The sequence below is a fragment of the Mytilus trossulus genome, chromosome 5 (genome assembly GCF_036588685.1).
Source record: "Mytilus trossulus isolate FHL-02 chromosome 5, PNRI_Mtr1.1.1.hap1, whole genome shotgun sequence".
NCBI lineage: Eukaryota > Metazoa > Mollusca > Bivalvia > Mytilida > Mytilidae > Mytilus > Mytilus trossulus.
The window spans coordinates 36,746,928-36,765,807 of record NC_086377.1 but is presented as its reverse complement, the minus strand read 5'-3'; the positions used below and the strand labels follow the sequence as shown (position 1 = coordinate 36,765,807).

Here is an 18,880-nt window from a genome sequence, read left to right as displayed (position 1 = left end):
TCTGATGTCAGCAAAGGCAGAATCGGGTGAAATTGTTTCAAGTTGTTTATGTCTGTGTCATTTTGGTCTTTTGTGGATAGTTGTCTCATTGGCAATCATACCATATCTTCTGTTGTATACTTTATTATAAATGTGTTTATATCTTAATTTACCGTCATATATTTTTTATCACACACCGTCGGATTCTTCATATTTTTAAATGTCTTTATAAAATTCACTATGTTATATTACATCTTTAAAACATGGTTGAAATTGATATAAAAATGAAATGATATTGCATTTACATTAATTAATATTTCATTTTCAATTATAATCTGTAAAATTATTTCCCATTACAATACATTTATTGAGGGTTTTATTTACTAATTTAGCTTATATTCAAATACACTATTTTTAATACACATAGTTTTTGCAAAGATTTTTTTTATTAACTATTCTACATGTATATTTTAACTTCCCAGAAAGAATTTCACGGCAATGGATAATATATCACAATGAAATATTTTCCTCCGGATTAAAAAATAACAACAACTTCTGTTACATTTTCTGTCCAGATGATATTTCATCCGAATAGAACTTTGCTTTACATATATCTACTAAACTAAGCCCCACACAATGTTTTCGTTGGTAAACCTGTGGTGTGCCTCTAGGTGGCTATTTAAAGCTCTTCTGTGTGGAGTACTGAAATGTATGAGAAGCGCCACCTGTGTTAGCAAAAACAAAGAGACTTGACAGTTTTAAATGATTTTGGCACATTACAGACACAAAAGTAATACTTTTAAGATAGATGCACATATTTAAACTATTTCTTAACGTTAAGACTGGTTTTCCAAACAAGATTCCTCAATAACTAACGGCAGTCATGTCAAACAGATTGCACTAGTGTCGATATTTTCAACAACGGTCCCGTTTGTCAGAGCTGTCTGGCTTAACTTTATATCCCCCAAAGCACTTTATTCTCCTTAAATATAACAAGGACATGTCCTTCTCGTGGTGGGATTCAGATGGAGTCCTAATGCTCATGTCTCTACATTTGCCAGTTAAATTGGGTATAGTCTATAGATGTCATGGATGTAGCTAGTAGATACCATAACTGTCACTCCGAACAAAAGGCAACATGGTTAAGAATCTCATTGGGTCTAAGTGTGACATGGATTGCCCATTTTTTTTATAAGTGTGACACCTGAAAGTCAAATTATTGTGGTACTTAAATTGGGAAATGAGGACTTGGGGGAAATGACAAAAAAAGGAGAATTGCTTACGTACATAGTGTAAGCGGGATACAGGAATCTGACAAAACAGTAAGAGAGATCCAGAATCAGAACCTCCAATGAGACCTTCTTAAGAGGGTTGTAAAAGGGGATCATGACTATATCGAAAAGTAAAATAAAAATATCAAAAACGTTGGACTGAAAATAAAAATCAGGAAAAATGAAGCAACAGTAATAAAAGTGTAATATTGAGGAATTAATACATTAGTGACACATCTCCATTAATTATGTTAGGGAGTGTACATGGATTCCACTGTACCCTCGCAGCTCTCGAAGAGTTCTTTGGATATCAATTAATCTTCAAGTACATACAACTGTATTTATACATACTTACATGTAATGTACTTAATTCTTTGAGATCACTATTAATGGACATGACGGTCACCTTTGAACATCCGCAAGTTACATCTGATTTGAAAAAAAATATCATTCATAGTCTTTTGATAGCAACTAATATCCTGGGAATACATTATTCAAAACAATCTTGGGACTGACTTTGAATTTAGTCCCAGCTTCCTATTTATAATCAAATGGGGGATAAGCATAAAAATTAAGAGTGCCTGCGTGAAACAGGGAAAATAAATAAGGGGAAACATGAAGCAAACACATCGAACCAAACAAGAGAAAACAAGAAATTAAATGTCAAAATAGAAAACATGTGAGACAAAAAGGCTAAAAACATTGCATGAAAATAACCCTTTACCTCCCTTGGTTAAGATTCTGATTTACTACAGTGTGGATGTACAAGTCAAATCGGCACTTGGTTATTTATAGTCGCACGTAGTTATAAAGTCAAATTTATATTTTTTCTCAAATTGGCACCTGTAATTTGACGATTTTGGCATTTGGTTAATCTTTTTGCAGTAAACTCAAAACATTTTTAGCCTGCCGTCCTTTTATTGCAGATACTATTTTGTTCATATATAGTGATTTTGCTACCGCTGGTCATTTTTGTCATTTACGAACCTGTTTTCAAAATGAAGAAAGTATTTCTAATCAATTCCATAACTTAAATCTGGAAAGTGTAAAAGTATTATCACATATTATTTTACCTGTCTTCATGTTTGAGGGGGGATAGGACCTTTATCGGGACTCCTAGATGGAGATTTTTAAGCTTGGGATTTTGGAATCCAGGAATTCTTTTTCGAATTTTTGGACCTCAGGATTTCTTTTTTTTTAAGCCTGGGATTTCGTGTTTTTTAAGCTCGGGATTTAGGGATCAGGACCCCATCCTAACCCCCTCATGTTTCTCACAAGTTTACATGTATGACCCTCTGCTAATAAACATTTACAACAGGTAAAGATGTGATTACAGTTAATCTTCTAATGCAATCAGATGGGTCACTAATTCTTTAATTATTGATCTTTTAATAAACCTTATAATAGACCATCATAGTTATTTTCCCCAGTAAAATCAGCCAGTCAGTATTTGAATTTTTATATTTCACAAGGCCAATGACCACAATTTGAAGTTCGTTTGTAGTAGTTTTGACATTTAAACGAAATTGTTTTCCTCCTAACAGTTCGCTTTATAGTCCCCTACCGATGAAGTCACCAGGAAAAGATAAAAAACAGTGATGTCTGCAGCATCAGGGAGGGACCAAAACCAGTGATGTCTCCTCACCAGGGAGGGACTAAACCCAGTGATGTCTGCAACACCAGGGTGAAACAAAAACCAGTTATGTCTGCATCACCAAGGAGGGACCAAAAACAGTGATGTCTGCATTACAAGGGAAAGACCAAACCCAGTAATGTCTGCATCACCAGGGAGACCAAAAACAGTAATGTCTGCATCCCCAGGGAGGGACCAAAACCAATGATGTCTGCATCACCAGGGAGACCGAACACATAAATGTCTGCATCACAAGGGAGGGAGTGAAACAAGTGATGTCTGCATCACCAGGGAGGGACAAAAACCAGTGCAGAAGTCTGCATCACCAGGAAAGGACAAAAACAGTGATGTCCATATCACCATGGAGGGACTAAAATCAGTATTGTCTGCGTCATCAGGGAGGGACCAAAACAGTGAAGTCTGCATCACCAGGGAGGCACTAAAACCAGTGATGTCTGCATCACCAGGGAGGGACCAAACCCAGTGGTGTCTGCATCATCAGGGAGGGACCAAAACTGGTGATGTCTCCTCACCAGGGAGGTACCAAACCCAGTGATGTCTGCATCACCAGGGAGAAACAAAAACCAGTGATATCTGCATCACCAGGGAGGGACTGAAACCTGTGATATCTGCATCACCAGGGAGGGACTAGAACCAGTGATGTCTGCAACACCAGGGAGGGACTTAAAACAGTGATGTCTGCAACACCAGGGAGGGACTGAAACCAGTGATGTCTGCATCAATAGGGAGGGACTAAAACCAGTGATGTCTCCATCACCAGGGAGGGACTGAAACCAGTGATGTCTGCATCACTAGGGAGGGACTAAAACCAGTGAGGTCTGCATCACCAGGGAGGGACTTAAACCAGTGATGTCTGCATCACAAGGGAGGTACCAAACCACTGTGATGTTTGCATTACCAGGGAGCCAGAGGTACTAAAACCAGTGATGTCTGCATCACCAGGGAGGGACCAAAACCAGTGATGTCTGCATCACCAGGGCGGGACCAGACCTAGTAATGTATATGCACACCAGGGAGGGACTAAGACCAGTGATGTCTGCATCACCAGGGAGGGACTAAAATCAGTGATGTGGACATGACCAGGGAGGGACTAAAACCAGTGATGTCTGCATCACCAGGGAGGGACTAGAACCAGTGATGTCTGCATCACCAGTGCGGGACCAGACCTAGTGATATCTGCATCACCAGGGAGGGAATAAGACCAGTGATGTCTGCATCACCAGGGAGGTACCAAAACCAGTGATGTCTGCATCACCAGGGAGGAACTGGAAACATTGAATTCTGCATCAGCAGGGGAGGACTTAAACCAGTGATGTCTGCATCATCATGGAGGGACTAAAACCAGTGATGTATGCATCACCTGGGAGGGTCTAAAACCAGTGATGTCTCTATCACCAGGGAGGGACTAAACCAGTGATGTCTGCATCACCAGGGAGGGACCAAAACCAGTGATGTCTGCATCACAAGGGAGGGACCAAAACCAGTGATGTTTGCATCACAAGGGAGGGACCAAAATCAGTGATTTCTGCATCACCAGGGCGGGACCAGACCTAATATGTCTGCATCACCAGGGAGGGACTTAGACCAGTGATGTCTGCATCACCAGGGAGGAACAAAAACCAGTGATGTCTGCATCACCAGGGAAGGACTAAAACCAGTGAAGGCTCCATCACCAGGGAGGGACTAAGACCAGTGATGTCTGCATCACCAGGGAGGGACCAAAACCAGTGATGTCTGCATCACCAAGGAGGGACTGAAACCAGTGATGTCTGCATCACCAGGGCGGGACTAAAACCAGTGATGTCTGCATCACCAGGGAGGGACCAAAACCAGTGATGTCTGCATCACCAAGGAGGGATAAAAACCAGTGATGTCTGCATCACCAGGGAGGGACCAAAACCAGTGATGTCTGCATCACCAGGGCGGGACTAAAACCAGTGTTTTCTGCATCACCAAGGAGGGACCAAAACCAGTGATGTCTGCAACACCAGGGCGGGACTAAAACCTGTAATGTCTGCATCACCAAGGAGGGACCAAAACCAGTGATGTCAGCATCACTAGGGAGTGACCAAAACCAGTGATGTCTGCACCATGAGGGAGGGACTTAAACCAGTGATGTCTGCATGACCAGGTAGGGACCAAAAACAGTGATGTCTGCATCATCAGGGAGAGACTTAAACCAGTGATGTCTGCATTTCCAGGTAGGGACCAAAACAGTGATGTCTGCATCACCAGGGAGGGACTAAAACCAGTGATGTCTGCATCATCAGGGAGAGACTTAAACCAGTGATGTCTGCATCACCAAGGAGGGACCAAAACCAGTGATGTCTGCATAACCAGGGAGGGACCAAAACCAGTGATGTCTGCACCATCAGGGAGGGACTTAAACCAGTGATGTCTGCATGACCAGGTAGGGACTAAAACAGTGATGTCTGCATCATCAGGGAGAGACTTAAACCAGTGATGTCTGCATGACCAGGTAGGGACCAAAACAGTGATGTCTGCATCACCAGGGAGGTACTAAAACCAGTGATGTCTGCATCATCAGGGAGAGACTTAAACCAGTGATGTCTGCATCACCAGGGAGGGATTTAAACCAGTGATGTCTGCATCATCAGGGAGGGACTAAAACCAGTGATGTCTGCATCACAAGGGAGGGACCAAAACCAGTGATGTCTGCATCACCAAGGAGGGACCATAACCAGTGATGTCTGCATCATCAGGGAGGGACTAAAACCAGTGATGTTTGCCTCACAAGGGAGGGACTTAAACCAGTGATGTCTACATCACAAGGGAGGGACCAAAACCAGTGATGTGTGCATCACCAAGGAGGGACCAAAACCAGTGAAGTCTGCATCACCAGGGAGGGACTAAAACCAGTGATGTCTGCATCATCAGGGAGGGACTTAAACCAGTGATGTCTGCATCATCAGGGAGGGACTAAAACCAGTGATGTATGCATCACCAGGTAGGGAACAAAACCAGTGATATCTGCATTGCAAGGGAGGGACGTACACCTGTGATGTCTGCATCATCAGGGAGGGACTAAAACCAGTGATGTCTGCACCATCAGGGAGGGACTTAAACCAGTGATGTCTGCATCACCAGGCAGGGACTTAAACCAGTGATGTCTGCATCATCAGGGAGGGACTAAAACCAGTGATGTCTGCATCACAAGGGAGGTACCGAACCACTGTGATGTTTGCATCACCAGGGAGCCAGAGGTACTAAAACCAGTGATGTATGCATCACCAGGTAGGGACCAGAACCAGTGATATCTGCATTGCAAGGGAGGGACGTACACCTGTGATGTCTGCATCATCAGGGAGGGACTAAAAACAATGATGTCTGCATCACCAGGGAGGGACTAAAACCAGTGATGTCTGCATCACCAGTGAGGGACTAAAACCTGTGATATCTGCATCACCAGGGAGGGACTAGAACCAGTGATGTCTGCAACACCAGGGAGGGACTTATAACAGTGATGTCTGCAACACCAGGGAGGGACTGAAACCAGTAATGTCTACATCACCAGTACCACTCAATCCAGACATCTTTACATTCTCACATTTCTCCCCATTTAAGTTTTAGTTTGTGTTTTTGAGGGTATAGTTTATTATTAGATTATGAATTGAAAGTTGGTCTTTTCACTTTTTATTATAGATTGTAACTACAACAGTTTTCTTGATGAATTCTGATTGTCTCTTTGCAATATATCTTATGCCACTTATTCCCCATTGCATTCAATATTAGGGAGCTTAGTATTTAGTGGTATGAACAATGTTTGAAATACAATGACATGAACTGTAAAATTAAAAATTCAAGCTTCCAGAGGAAAAGGAAAAAGGAAAAAAGAGTAATCAAGTGAAGGCAAAGTCCACAAAGCCATAGAAAAAATATATTCAACTAGAAAAGAGGGAGTAAACTCTGGAAATAAAAGCAGTTTCTAATCTCCATGTTTACATTTTTGACTGTTTTTAATCTTGAATTACCTCTTGTTTGCAATCTTGATCTCTTGATTGTATTCTTGAACTCTCTCTTATTTGTAATCTTGAACTCTCTCTTGTTTGTAATCTTGAACTCTCTCTTGTTTGTAATCTTAAACTCTCTCATATTTGTAATCTTGAACTCTCTCTTGTTTGTAATCTTGAACTCTCTCTTGCTTGTAATCTTGAACTCTCTCTTGTTTGCAATCTTGAACTCTCTCTGATTTGGATCTTGAACTCTGTCTGTCATGTTATAGTTACTAGATCAAAACCCTTATTAAACATCTAATTTTCAGTCATTTTAAGACCTGTACCTTAGCATGACATTACATTTTAAAATTTGTTTCATTTTGGGAAAGTATGTTCAGTTGTCCAATCACACTGTTAAGGATGTTTGCTTGTCATGTTTTGGAATGTTTGTCAGATTTTCGAAATCCTCTGGTTTTATCCATTTGAATGCCTTAAATAAAATTGCCCATGAACCCAATTTTTCTTTCTATAAATCTTTTACATGTATAATTATAACCCATTTGTAAAAGTCTTATAAAATCTTATTTATTTTTTAACAGTTTTTAAAAAATTTATCTGGTCAATGATAAAGCTATGAAAAGTCAAGAGAGAACATTTTCCCCCAAAATTCCAATGGCTAATATCTTGAAAACGAGCACATTGACCCAAATATTTTTTTTGCTTTTATGATTCCTCAATTAATCCCCTATTAATATATACTAGTTTTATGGAAAGCTATTTATTTTAAAACTGAGCAGCAAACATCCTTAAGATACATTGACTTATAAAGAAGATGTTAGGGTACACAAAAGATTAACCAAAATTCCAAAATGTTAATACAAGCATGCCACCTTCTAGTACATCATTGTACATATAAAGGTACTGTAAATTGAGAAGTAATTGATCAATGCAAAAAATCTGCCCTTATTAGGTTTACAATAATAAAAAAAAAATTGCATTCATTAGTTCAGTAGCGTTTTCCTTCATAAACTTTTTTCAATCACATTGTCAATTTTGCCATCACTTGGTCAAAGACTTGAAATGATAAATGCTTGCTTTAAGTAAACATAAACAGTAATATTACTGTGAAGGAATGCTATATAATGAATTATCATATACTTAAGACTAAATAACATATAAATTTTACCGTATGATAATAGCATTAAATTGACGTAAATTTCATATTTTTCGAATTGGTGCTTAGCGGGCTGATATGAAAAGTTTATCACATGCTTCGATTGTTATCACATGCCTTTCCGTAACATTATTACATGGCATTCCGGTGATACTCGGCCAATTCCGGAAAATACACCTCAATGCTACGTTTTCAGTGAAAAACATTACAAAGTAGTGTATAAAACAATTATTTGGATACTGGAAAGTATATTGTGTAAAAGAAAGAAAAAAGAAACAAACAAAAACAATCAAACAAACAAATTATAAAATAAATGCATGTTTAAAAGATTCAAACATGATTTAGAATGTTACTTTAAAAAAGTTGACTTTTCCAAACAGTTCATTGTGTATGTTTTTGCTGATTCGTCCATATTAAAATATTGTTCTTCTCTGTTGAGGCATCTGATAGAAAGATTGCATATCGAATGTACTAAATTTGGGATCCGACGTCATTGAACTTTTCACTCTTTGAACTTCTATCTGGAAACCACGTTAAAGGATCAACATATGAATCTGTTATTTTTCTCCATTGTTGAAGCATATGATAAAAAGATCATAACATGTCATTTTTCATATCGCATGTATTATCAGCCCTCGGTCAATATCAGCCCTCAAGCCATGCGGTTCTTGGGCTGATATTGAACCTAGGGCTGATAATACATGTGATATGAAAAATGCCATGTAATAATCTGATAATAATATTTATATTTTTATATTTCAGGTATCTCTGCCATGAATATTCAGTAAAGTGTATGCCAACAACCAATATCAAGATGTAGTTAGCAAGGTTTAAGGTAAAGCCACATAGGTAATGGAGTCAGCGAAATGTCATTTGATTCAGCCATGGTTCACTATAGTTCTGAAGACAACAAGCCATGCTGCAAGTTCTGTGGTAAAAAGTTTGCCCAGTCGAGCTACATTAAGGCTCATATGAGACTACATACCGGTGAAAAGCCATTTGCCTGCTCATTTTGTCCAAAAAGATTTAGTGACTGTAGTAACTGGAAGAAACATGAACGTATTCATATTCGTCAACTTGGAATTAAAGTCGATACGCCTCCCCCACCTCAAAGAACTGAGTCCTCAAAATCTAAACCAGTTTTAATTTCTCCACCAATTAAGGTAAAACAAGAACAGATAGTTGGGTTTCAGTGCAAACTTTGTGGTAAAGCTTTCGCCAACGCCAGTAGCTTGACAACACATAAAAGAATACATAGTGGAGAGCGACCATATCGTTGTGGCATTTGTGGAAAATCCTTCACACAGATAGGAACACTAAGAACTCACGAACGTGTACACACAGGAGAGAAACCATACATTTGTAAAATTTGTGGTCAGACATTTGCACAAAGTGGTAGTTTTCGCATGCACGAACGTAGGCACATGATGGAAATGTTACACCAATGTCCGCTTTGTCCAATTAAATTTGCTAATTATGAAGATGCCAAACGTCATCTAGCAACCCATTCAGAAATGGCAGAGTCCAAAATGGCAGAGGGATCCCAGGGTACCGGGGAATCACCAGATGCCTTATCACCACACATTGATACATTTTCACCAAGAAGCAGTCATGCAGATCAAGTCTCATCTCCTCTTTTTCCATTTCCACCACAGATACCAACATTTGTGACAGCAGGATCTGTCTGTTTACCAGTAAGTTTAACCACAAACAGCAACATACCAACACCGGTCAGCATTTTACAGTCACAAGCATTAAATTTTCAAGCCAGATCTTTTGCTGAGTTTTACCATAAACCATTCACCCCAAATATGGGCATGTCTGTTGCTGACCGTGTAGCCAATGAAAACAGTGACACTGATGTTGTGAGTACAACCACTTGTCGGAACAGAAAATATAGTTCCGACTCACATACTTCCAGATCTATGTCAACCCCTGATGGAACAAACCATAATGAAGATTCTAAAAAACCCAACATGGATTCAGACGCCTACATTAATGAAATTAACCATAAGACATCTGAAAACTCAAGCGTAACCAGTGAGCACTCTGATAATGTTTGCAGCGATGAACCTGGCACTATAAATCGTACAAATCTACATTCAAAGCTACGTGGATCATCAAACTCCAGAAAGCAGAGATATCCACAAAGAAGATACAGTTCAAGTGTCACCATGGATCCTGTCACATCAACTCAACCCAGTACCAGTTACATATCAGTGGATACCAGTTCAAATATGTCCGGGGAGATGACCGAGGACGAAGGAAGAGATGAGGTCAACACTTCACAGAAGCAGTATCGATGTAACCATTGTCATATTATTTATGAAGATTGTACACTTTATCTGCTTCACAATGGGTTTCATTCACATGATACTGACCCATTTAAATGTGTCATTTGTCGAAAGTCTTGTCGAGACAGGATTGAATTTAATTGCCATTTGACCAGTCATCTGAAGTAGTTTTAGTTTTAAAATATTGAAATTAAAATTAGCAAATTTATTTTTTCAGATTTAATAATATTGTATTAAATTCTTCAAGTGCCATTTGACCATCATTGAAAACCAATTTGAATTTCATCTGTGCTTAGTCGTAACCATGATAAAAGAGATTATTTTTTTAGCAGATATTTAAATGGTATTTCTTTGATTTTTAACTTTTAAGTGTTGCATAATTGAAAGTAAACTATTTAAAGTGAATAAGCATTTTTTAAACCTTTACAAAAATCATTACTACTATGTTAAAATGTACAAAATTTGTCGAAAATTTTAAAATGTAGGATTTGGATAATCAATTTTTTTCAGGATATTCATATTCAAGAAATTCCTCACATTTTTTCAATTTAAATCTTATTATTTCAATTGCTTTGTGAATTTAAAGTACTTAAGATATTTAGTAAGGGGAGACAATTTTTGATTTTACATAAGAGTTGTTTCCCTTTAAACAGAAAGAAATATTGTATTACAATGGATATTTGATACTTATAGGGTACTCCTACCTTAGTTGTGCCTACGTATTCTCAGCTTTAAATTGTGAAATATGTATTTTTAATGTTGTTTGTAGTTTAGGGACCATATGTCGTAGTTGTGATATTAGTGTATTTTTACAGCATTAAAATGGCAATGTTTTGTGCAAAAGGGTAGCTGTGTAGATTTTTTTTAATTATTATTAATGTACATTTATCATTTACATACATATACATGAACCATTCATTTATTTGTTAATATTCATGATCACTGATCCAGTAAAGGAAAGCATACATTTTTAGGGTTGAACAAAAGGGATTTTACCGGTTGTGAAATATATTCTTGTAGAAATATCTTAAAATTTGTATTTCTTATAATAGATTTATGTGTTATTTTGGGGTTAAATTTAATTCTATTATATTTTTAATTTCAACATGAGCAAAATCTGTAAGCCTTTAATTCAAGCTTTAGTAAATTAATAATTTTTCAATATATTTATTTCCTATGATCTGATATATCATATAAACAGTTCATCAACATCATTATGATTTTTTTTTATTCATACCAATAGATCTTGACCATGTTGACATGGCTTTATGTGTAAGATCTTAACCATGTTGACATGGCTTTATTCGTAAGATCTTAACCATCTTGACATGGCTTTATTTGTAAGATCTTGACCATGTTGACATGGCTTTATTCGTAAGATCTTGACCATGTTGACATGGCTTTATGTGTAAGATCTTAACCATGTTGACATGGCGTTATTTGTAAGATCTTGACCATGTTGACCATGGCTTAATGTGTCAGATGTACTGGTAATATTTTTTTGATGTTGATTATTGTAATAGTTCATGTTGTCAAAATGTCCGCAGTCATTTCAGTATTCTATTGTTACAAAAATGTACTTAATTTTTTAATTGGATATGTTGTGCTTGTTGAATATACAACAGCTTTCTTGCAACATGGCTTCCATTGTAGACTGACTGTTGTATTTCATGTTTTATTGATTGCCATTTGCTGCATATAGATGCCAAAAGAAAATTTGTTACTGGATACAAATATAATTTATGAGTATGTTAATCATGTTAATGGGGGGTTTACAGATGAGATAGAGAGTAATTGGCAAAAAATATAAAGAATAGAGAAAACTGGACCCCCCCCCCCCAAAAAAAAAAAAAAGTAAAGTAGAGAAATTAATAATTGTAAATCAATGATATTTGGTATGCAGTTGCTTGTCTCATTTCTTTGGAGATTAATTATGGTAAACATATCTCTGTTTAACTTGTTTATTATATCTTGGTTCACTTTTGTTGCTGGATTGCTGTCTCAGAATAAATGGCAACATATGAATCAATAGAAATTATAGTGCTTTATGTCTTTGATAATTAACAATTGGCCAGTATAAATGTTAATGTTTAGGCTAAGAAAAAATGCATTATGCTCTCAGTTCACTAAGTATTTGAAAATTGGTAATGTATCATATTATCGGACAGATTTTTGTTTGGTTTTTTTTTCAAACTTTTGAAGTCTGTGCATGTGTCTCTCTAAATTTTGATGCCTATCTTGGTTTAGCTAATAAATCAATTTAAATAACCGAAAAAAATAGATTAGGTTTTTCCCTTATTTGTGATTTAAGATCAGACATTAGCTTATATTTAGTAGATTTCGACAGCAATAATTTATTGATCATTTGTAAGTCTGTTGACAGAATAACATAAGGAGACCCAAATTTTAATTTTCATTTTTCATAATAAAATATTTAGTCAAGGATCAAAAGATCAAATTTACAGAGACAATGTATTTTTTTTAGGCCTAAACAGGAGTTGTGACATTTCAGCATATGAGCTTGTAGATTTATTTAGCAGTTTCATTCCAATACATGTACATGCTGATTGTAGTTGTTGTTAATTGTGTATTAGTGTAACTGGCATAAATATCAGCATTTTGTCTTGTAAAATATACATTTTTGTTCATGTACAATGTATTTGACAGCATTTGTGTTTGTATCAAATGTATATTTAATTTTAACTGCCAAAAGTTAAGCCTTTTTTAACCATAGTCAAGTATTGAATCAACAGGAAAGATTTGAATGTCTGGTGCATTTATTTTATCCCATCTTTACTTTTTGTCACCTGGGATAGGTTAAATCTGCAAAATGGTAAAACAACTTTTCAAAAGAAACCAATTTACTAATAAGCATTTTGTAAAACCCCAACAATTTGAAAGGCATGTTTTTACTAGGAATTTTAAATACAGTGATGAATTTAAGTCCATTCTTTGTCTTTGGTGCTATTACTTTTTTTCATAAACAAAGCATGAAATACTTGTATTATTTATTAAGGGTAAAAATGTCATACCTGCCAACTTTTCAAAATGCCCATGGGGGTTTTGCGTGCAAGATGGCTGTCATAGTCCTAAAAAACCTTCAAGGGGGCCTGCAAATACATTTTAATGCTGTTTTTTGGCTTCTTCATACTTTTATAAGCCTAATGTCATTGTAAAATTAATATTTTTGTTTAAATTGTGGACAGAATTGCTCTTTCAAAATTTCAATTTGGAAGCCTCCATGTGGGAAATCCCCCGCATGTGACAGTTGGCAGGTATGAAATGTGTGCTTAGGTTTTATACATTATAATTTGCAGACTTAGTAGGTTCGGATTTCATTTTTTTTATCAATTTAGTACTCAATATTGCACTCTTCTGGTATTATTCTTTTCACCAAATGATACTTCAAAATCAAAATAAGTCATGTTTCTGTGATTTGGATTTGACTAGCAATTATTTGTTCGATAGATTTCCATGAAATTTTCTATTTTTCTAACTTCTGATTCTATTTCTACTGTATCGTCTGTCACACACCTACAGAATCATTTTGTATATTTCCTGCTTGTTACCATCCAACATTATTTTTTCGTTATTTTTATCTTCCTCAACCATAAGCAAACAGACCTGTCTACAATTCTGTATGATATATTATACATTGGTCAAGAATAAAACTTCATTTTTTATATTTTCTACAAAAGATCATCTAATATTATTTTCCCACCATTTTTTTTAACCACAAGCATACAGATCTGTCTTCACTTCACTTTTCTTTGATATTGATACATTAAACATTGTTGAAGAAATAATGTTTTCTACAAAAGATCATCCAACACAATTTTCCCCGCCATTTTTTTCTTCAACCACAGTCATATAAACCTGTCTTCAGTTCTGTTATGAAATTGATATATTATACATTGTTGGAAAAAGACTTCACTTTTTATATTTTCTACAAAAGATCATCCAACATAGTTTTCCAACAATTTTTTTTTTCAACCACAAGTATATATATGAACCCGTCTACATTTGTCTTAGATATTGAAATATTATACATTGTTGAAGAAAAAAGACTTCACATTTATATTTTCTACAAAAGATCATCTTGCATAATTTTCCCGCAATTTTTTTCTTCAACCACAAGCTTATAAACTCGTCTTTGATTCTTTATAAATCTTATAAACTTGTCTTCAGTTCTCATTAAATCTTTAAAGAAAAAAACTTCATGTATTACACCACCTTTATTCAAAGTCATTTCAAATTTGTATTCTTTTACTATGAAAAGACAAATAATGTTAATGTATTATACATTGTTGAAAAAACTTCCTTTATTGAAGTGAACAACCATTACTTAAACCTTTTTGTCATCTTGTTTGATATTTTTACTATTAAAAAGATAAACCTGTATTTATCAAAGCATTATTTTTGCAATATACACATTTAGAATCTCACCATAATGTTATTTTTTACAACTTTTGTTTTTACCATATCAGACAGTATTTTTGTACTTTTATTCCATTGTCTAAGTGTTGTGCTGTACATATGTAGTGCAATTATTCCATTGGGACACAATCAACTGTCAAAAATGAAAACCTGATCGTTAGATTTGTGCATTTTCCCCCAAAAAAATATGAAATTACAAATTTCATATTCATATGACTCTTATGAGGTGCATCTAATAGAAATCCACCTGATGAAAATGAACATCAAGACATTTGTTCACCTTTTTCAGGTTGAAAATCTCTACCATAAATCTGTATCTGTTTAAAGATTGATTTCTTATAAGAACCCTTCAAAACAGACCATAATTCATCTTTTATTTGGTATTTGAATTTTCCAAAAATCAATCAAAGGTTTATACATGTACATGACCCATTGTGGCCTTCGGCTGTTGTCTGCTCTATGGTCGGATTGTTGTTGCTTTGACACATTCCCCATTTCTTTTCTCAATTTTATGTATACGTGTAAATGCATACGGTCGATTTCGATATCCGATACAGCACATTTCAGTGAACTATGAGTTTTTTTTTATCAGAATAACCCCATGTCAAAAAGGGTAGTTTATATAGTTGAAATTGCAACTATTCTTCAGTTTTACACTGTTTTATCCATCTTAAAAGTTTTCCCATAAGTCAGGGACCAAATTTCATGTAGTTCCAGCTAAAAAATGGCTGACATTTGGATGTGTTTACATCTGAATGATTTGGTGTGAAATAAAATTGAACCCAACTTTCTTGTCCCCCCCAAAAAACTGTAATCTTGTAAACAATTCCCTACCCTAAGACCCAACATTCTCTATCTTTATATTTATTTCAAAACTATAAAGACCATACATTGACCTATAATGGTTTACTTTTATAAATTGTGACTTGGATGGAGAGTGGTCTCATTGGCACTCATACCACATTTTCCTATATCTATATACAATATCTTGAGGATTTTGTATGTTTCTGACATATGGATCATTGGCTATGTTTTTCCTATGCTTTTGTCCCAATGGAATATTTTTTTATAATTGCAATATAAACTGTAACTTGGTAGTGATTTTTTGCTTATACTATTATTTTAGAGATATTTTAGAACTTTTTTTGTTATTTATTCCATTACAATAAGTGCTATTGTTGTTATTAATATTTTATTTACAAAATATGTATGTTTGTTGTCTGTCTTGTATTTGATTGTTAACATCTTATGAGTTATCTCCCATTAACAGAAAAAATAGAGAGTTATCTCCTATTTATGCAGAAAGCAGAGAAAATTATCTTTATTTAAAGATCCAAAGATGAAAATTGTCTTGAAAATAAAGTTAAATTAAAAGGCCAATGACGTTTAACTGATAAGTATTTAAGTTAAAGTTCAATTTAACAGCCAATGATATCAGACCGACACTTGCATTGAAAAAAAGTTTAATTAAAAAGCCAAGAATTTTATTTTGAAAATTGTATTAAAAATAAAGTTAAATTATCTTAATTTAACATGTTTAAATTAAAGGTCCAAAGATGTTAAACTGGAAGTTGTATAAAGTTAAGTTATCTTAAAAGTAAGGCTTTTGATCCTTGGGGAAGGTTAACAATAATTTTAGTAAAATGACAGCTAAAGTGCAAGTTTATTTTGAATAACAAGTCAAATGGTTTAATTTTTACGGTACAGGTTACAGTGTGATTAATATTGATTAAATATTTTTTCATGGGAAAGAGGTGAAACTTAATAGGGCTTCCATCATAATCATGTATACATTAATTTGGTTAAATCTAGCAAGGGAAATAACTCAAGGGAGATAATTCTGCAGATATGAACAAAGAAATGAAAAACTATTATTATAAAGTTATTTTTAACAATAAGGATGATGGTTATCAGAGAGTGTAATAAGTTTATTTTATTTTACTACAAAATAAAACAATTTCAAAATATTTAAATCAAGTAAACATCATTTGCCAGTGTATGCTATGATATTATGAAAAAAAGCCGTTTGATATTTTGTTTGTGATACATGTCATAAAAAGACAAGAGATAATGTTTATTCATTATTAATTGTGTGATTCTAATTTTTCCTGGATTTTCTTGGTTTTTGGTTAACTATAAATTTGAGTGCACAACACCATGCACATTTTTTAAAATGCTAGTAAACAGAATTTTTCATAACCACAATATCAAGTATTGATAAAGGTGCATTTCCACCTTAATCCACGAAAAATTGGTGTATTGAAATTGTGATTTATTTTTAAATCAAAAGATGCTCTGAACAAAAAGTATTTTGATAAATCTACAAATACTTAAGACATTGTAGCCAAAAAAGGAATGATATATGTTATTATTGGTTACAAGTTCAAGTTAAGATTTTGTTATTAATGTTGTGATGTTTAGTATAGTGATTTTTGTATAAGTGTTGTCGTATTAAGATGTTGGTGCTATTTAAATATTGTTAAATTTTGCTGAAAATATGAAGCTTTTTTAGTTGTTGTTGTACAATTATGTTAGGAAATAAAAAAATGTTTACAAAATTTCATAGTTATTTATTAGATTTTAATTTAATATACAGATAAAGGTGCTTCCAGAAACAAAGTGATAGCATTTAAACCCTCGGGCTCATGGTTTCTTTTTCAAGAATCAACACTTATCCATTGTATCTATATCACAGAAACCACTGAAAGGAGGTGTTCTTGTTATTAGACCCAGAAACAATGTTGCCTGAACAATCAGATGTAATTAAAAGGTACCAGTGTCAATAATCAGAATAGGTACCAGGATTATAATTTAGTACGCCAGATGGACGTTTCGCCTACATAAGACTCATCAGTGACGCTCATATCAAAATATTTTTAAAGCCAAACAAGTTAAACCTTGAAGAATTGCTTAAAATTTTATTATGCCCCGCCTACGATAGTAGTAGTGCATTATGTTTTCTGGTCTGTGCCTCCGTTTGTTCGTCCGTCTGTGCGTCCGTTCGCTTTAGGTTAAAGTTTTTGGTCAAGGTAGTTTTTGAAGAAGTTGAAGTCCAATCTACTTGAAACTTAGTACACATGTTTCCCATGATATGATCTTTCTAATTTTTATGCCAAATTATAGTTTTGACCCCAATTTCATGGTCCACTGAACATAGAAAATGATAGTGCCAAGTTTAGGTTAAAGTTTTTGGTCAAGGTAGTTTTTGATGAAGTTAAAGTTACATCAACTTGAAACTTAGTACACATGTTCCCTATGATATGATTTTTCAAATTTTAATTCCAAATTAAAGTTCTGACCCCAATTTTCACGGTCCACTGAACATAGAAAATGATAGTGCGGGTGGGGCATCCGTGTACTATGGACACATTCTTGTTTTCCTAGTGGTCCTTGAAGAAAATCAGCTGGATCTCAATATTTCTTCTATTGTAAAATACCCAAATTGTGTCAGTCCTTTTGCAAAATTAGCTGGGTCACTTTTGAAACTCGAACTTTTGAAGATCTTACACAATTTTCGTTGTTCAGTCCCTAGTGTTAACAGTGGGTTACTTGCCAATAATTTTTATACCCTTTCCAAATTTATTTCTCCATGTTTAATGCCTCAAATTGTAAGTAGGGAGGTGAAATTACACTGTAAAAAAATTTGGGTCCAGAATTTTACAGGAAAGTAGTGATTTGGTCCAGCTGAAAAAGGTTGAAAATTAGCACTTCGGAAGCTGTCAAAAGATTTCAAGACACCCTAAACACAAAATTGTCCATATTACCGTATAGCGGGTTATTTTCGCGGGTGTTAAATTTCGCGATTTTCATTGAATAAGGTATACGAAAAATTTTGGCGGTTATTATTTTGGCGGATTCAACATTTTAACATTACCTTTGCATGTACACTTTTAAATTGGCGGAATTTATTTTGGCGATTTTGTTCTATCCACGAAAATAAGCGAAAATTTACACCCCGCGAAAATAACCCGCTATACGGGTATTTTGAGTTAGAGGCGATGAAGTTTTCTATAATTTTGATAAAATTTGTCCCAAAAGTAGTACAACACACTGTAAAAATTTCGTTGAGAAAGTGCAGGTGGGATTTTTCTAATTTTCATTTATGTTCTAAAAGA

At 34.9% G+C, this 18,880-nt stretch overlaps 1 protein-coding gene across 1 annotated transcript; it reads left to right on the top strand.

Moving 5' to 3' along the window:
• The first annotated feature begins 656 nt into the window (after positions 1 to 656).
• Positions 657 to 12,181, top strand: LOC134718813 (zinc finger protein 271-like). The gene is made up of 2 exons (XM_063581550.1): positions 657 to 769; positions 8,797 to 12,181. Exon 2 carries the CDS (start codon positions 8,901 to 8,903, stop codon positions 10,494 to 10,496), a length of 1,596 nt encoding a protein of 531 aa, XP_063437620.1. The 5' UTR covers positions 657 to 769; positions 8,797 to 8,900; the 3' UTR covers positions 10,497 to 12,181.
• The last annotated feature ends 6,699 nt before the right edge of the window (positions 12,182 to 18,880 follow it).

What these genes read in the sequence shown, in the direction of transcription:
- LOC134718813 (XM_063581550.1), top strand. Translation starts at nt 8,901, where the DNA reads ATGTCATTTGATTCAGCCATGGTTCACTATAGTTCTGAAGACAACAAG.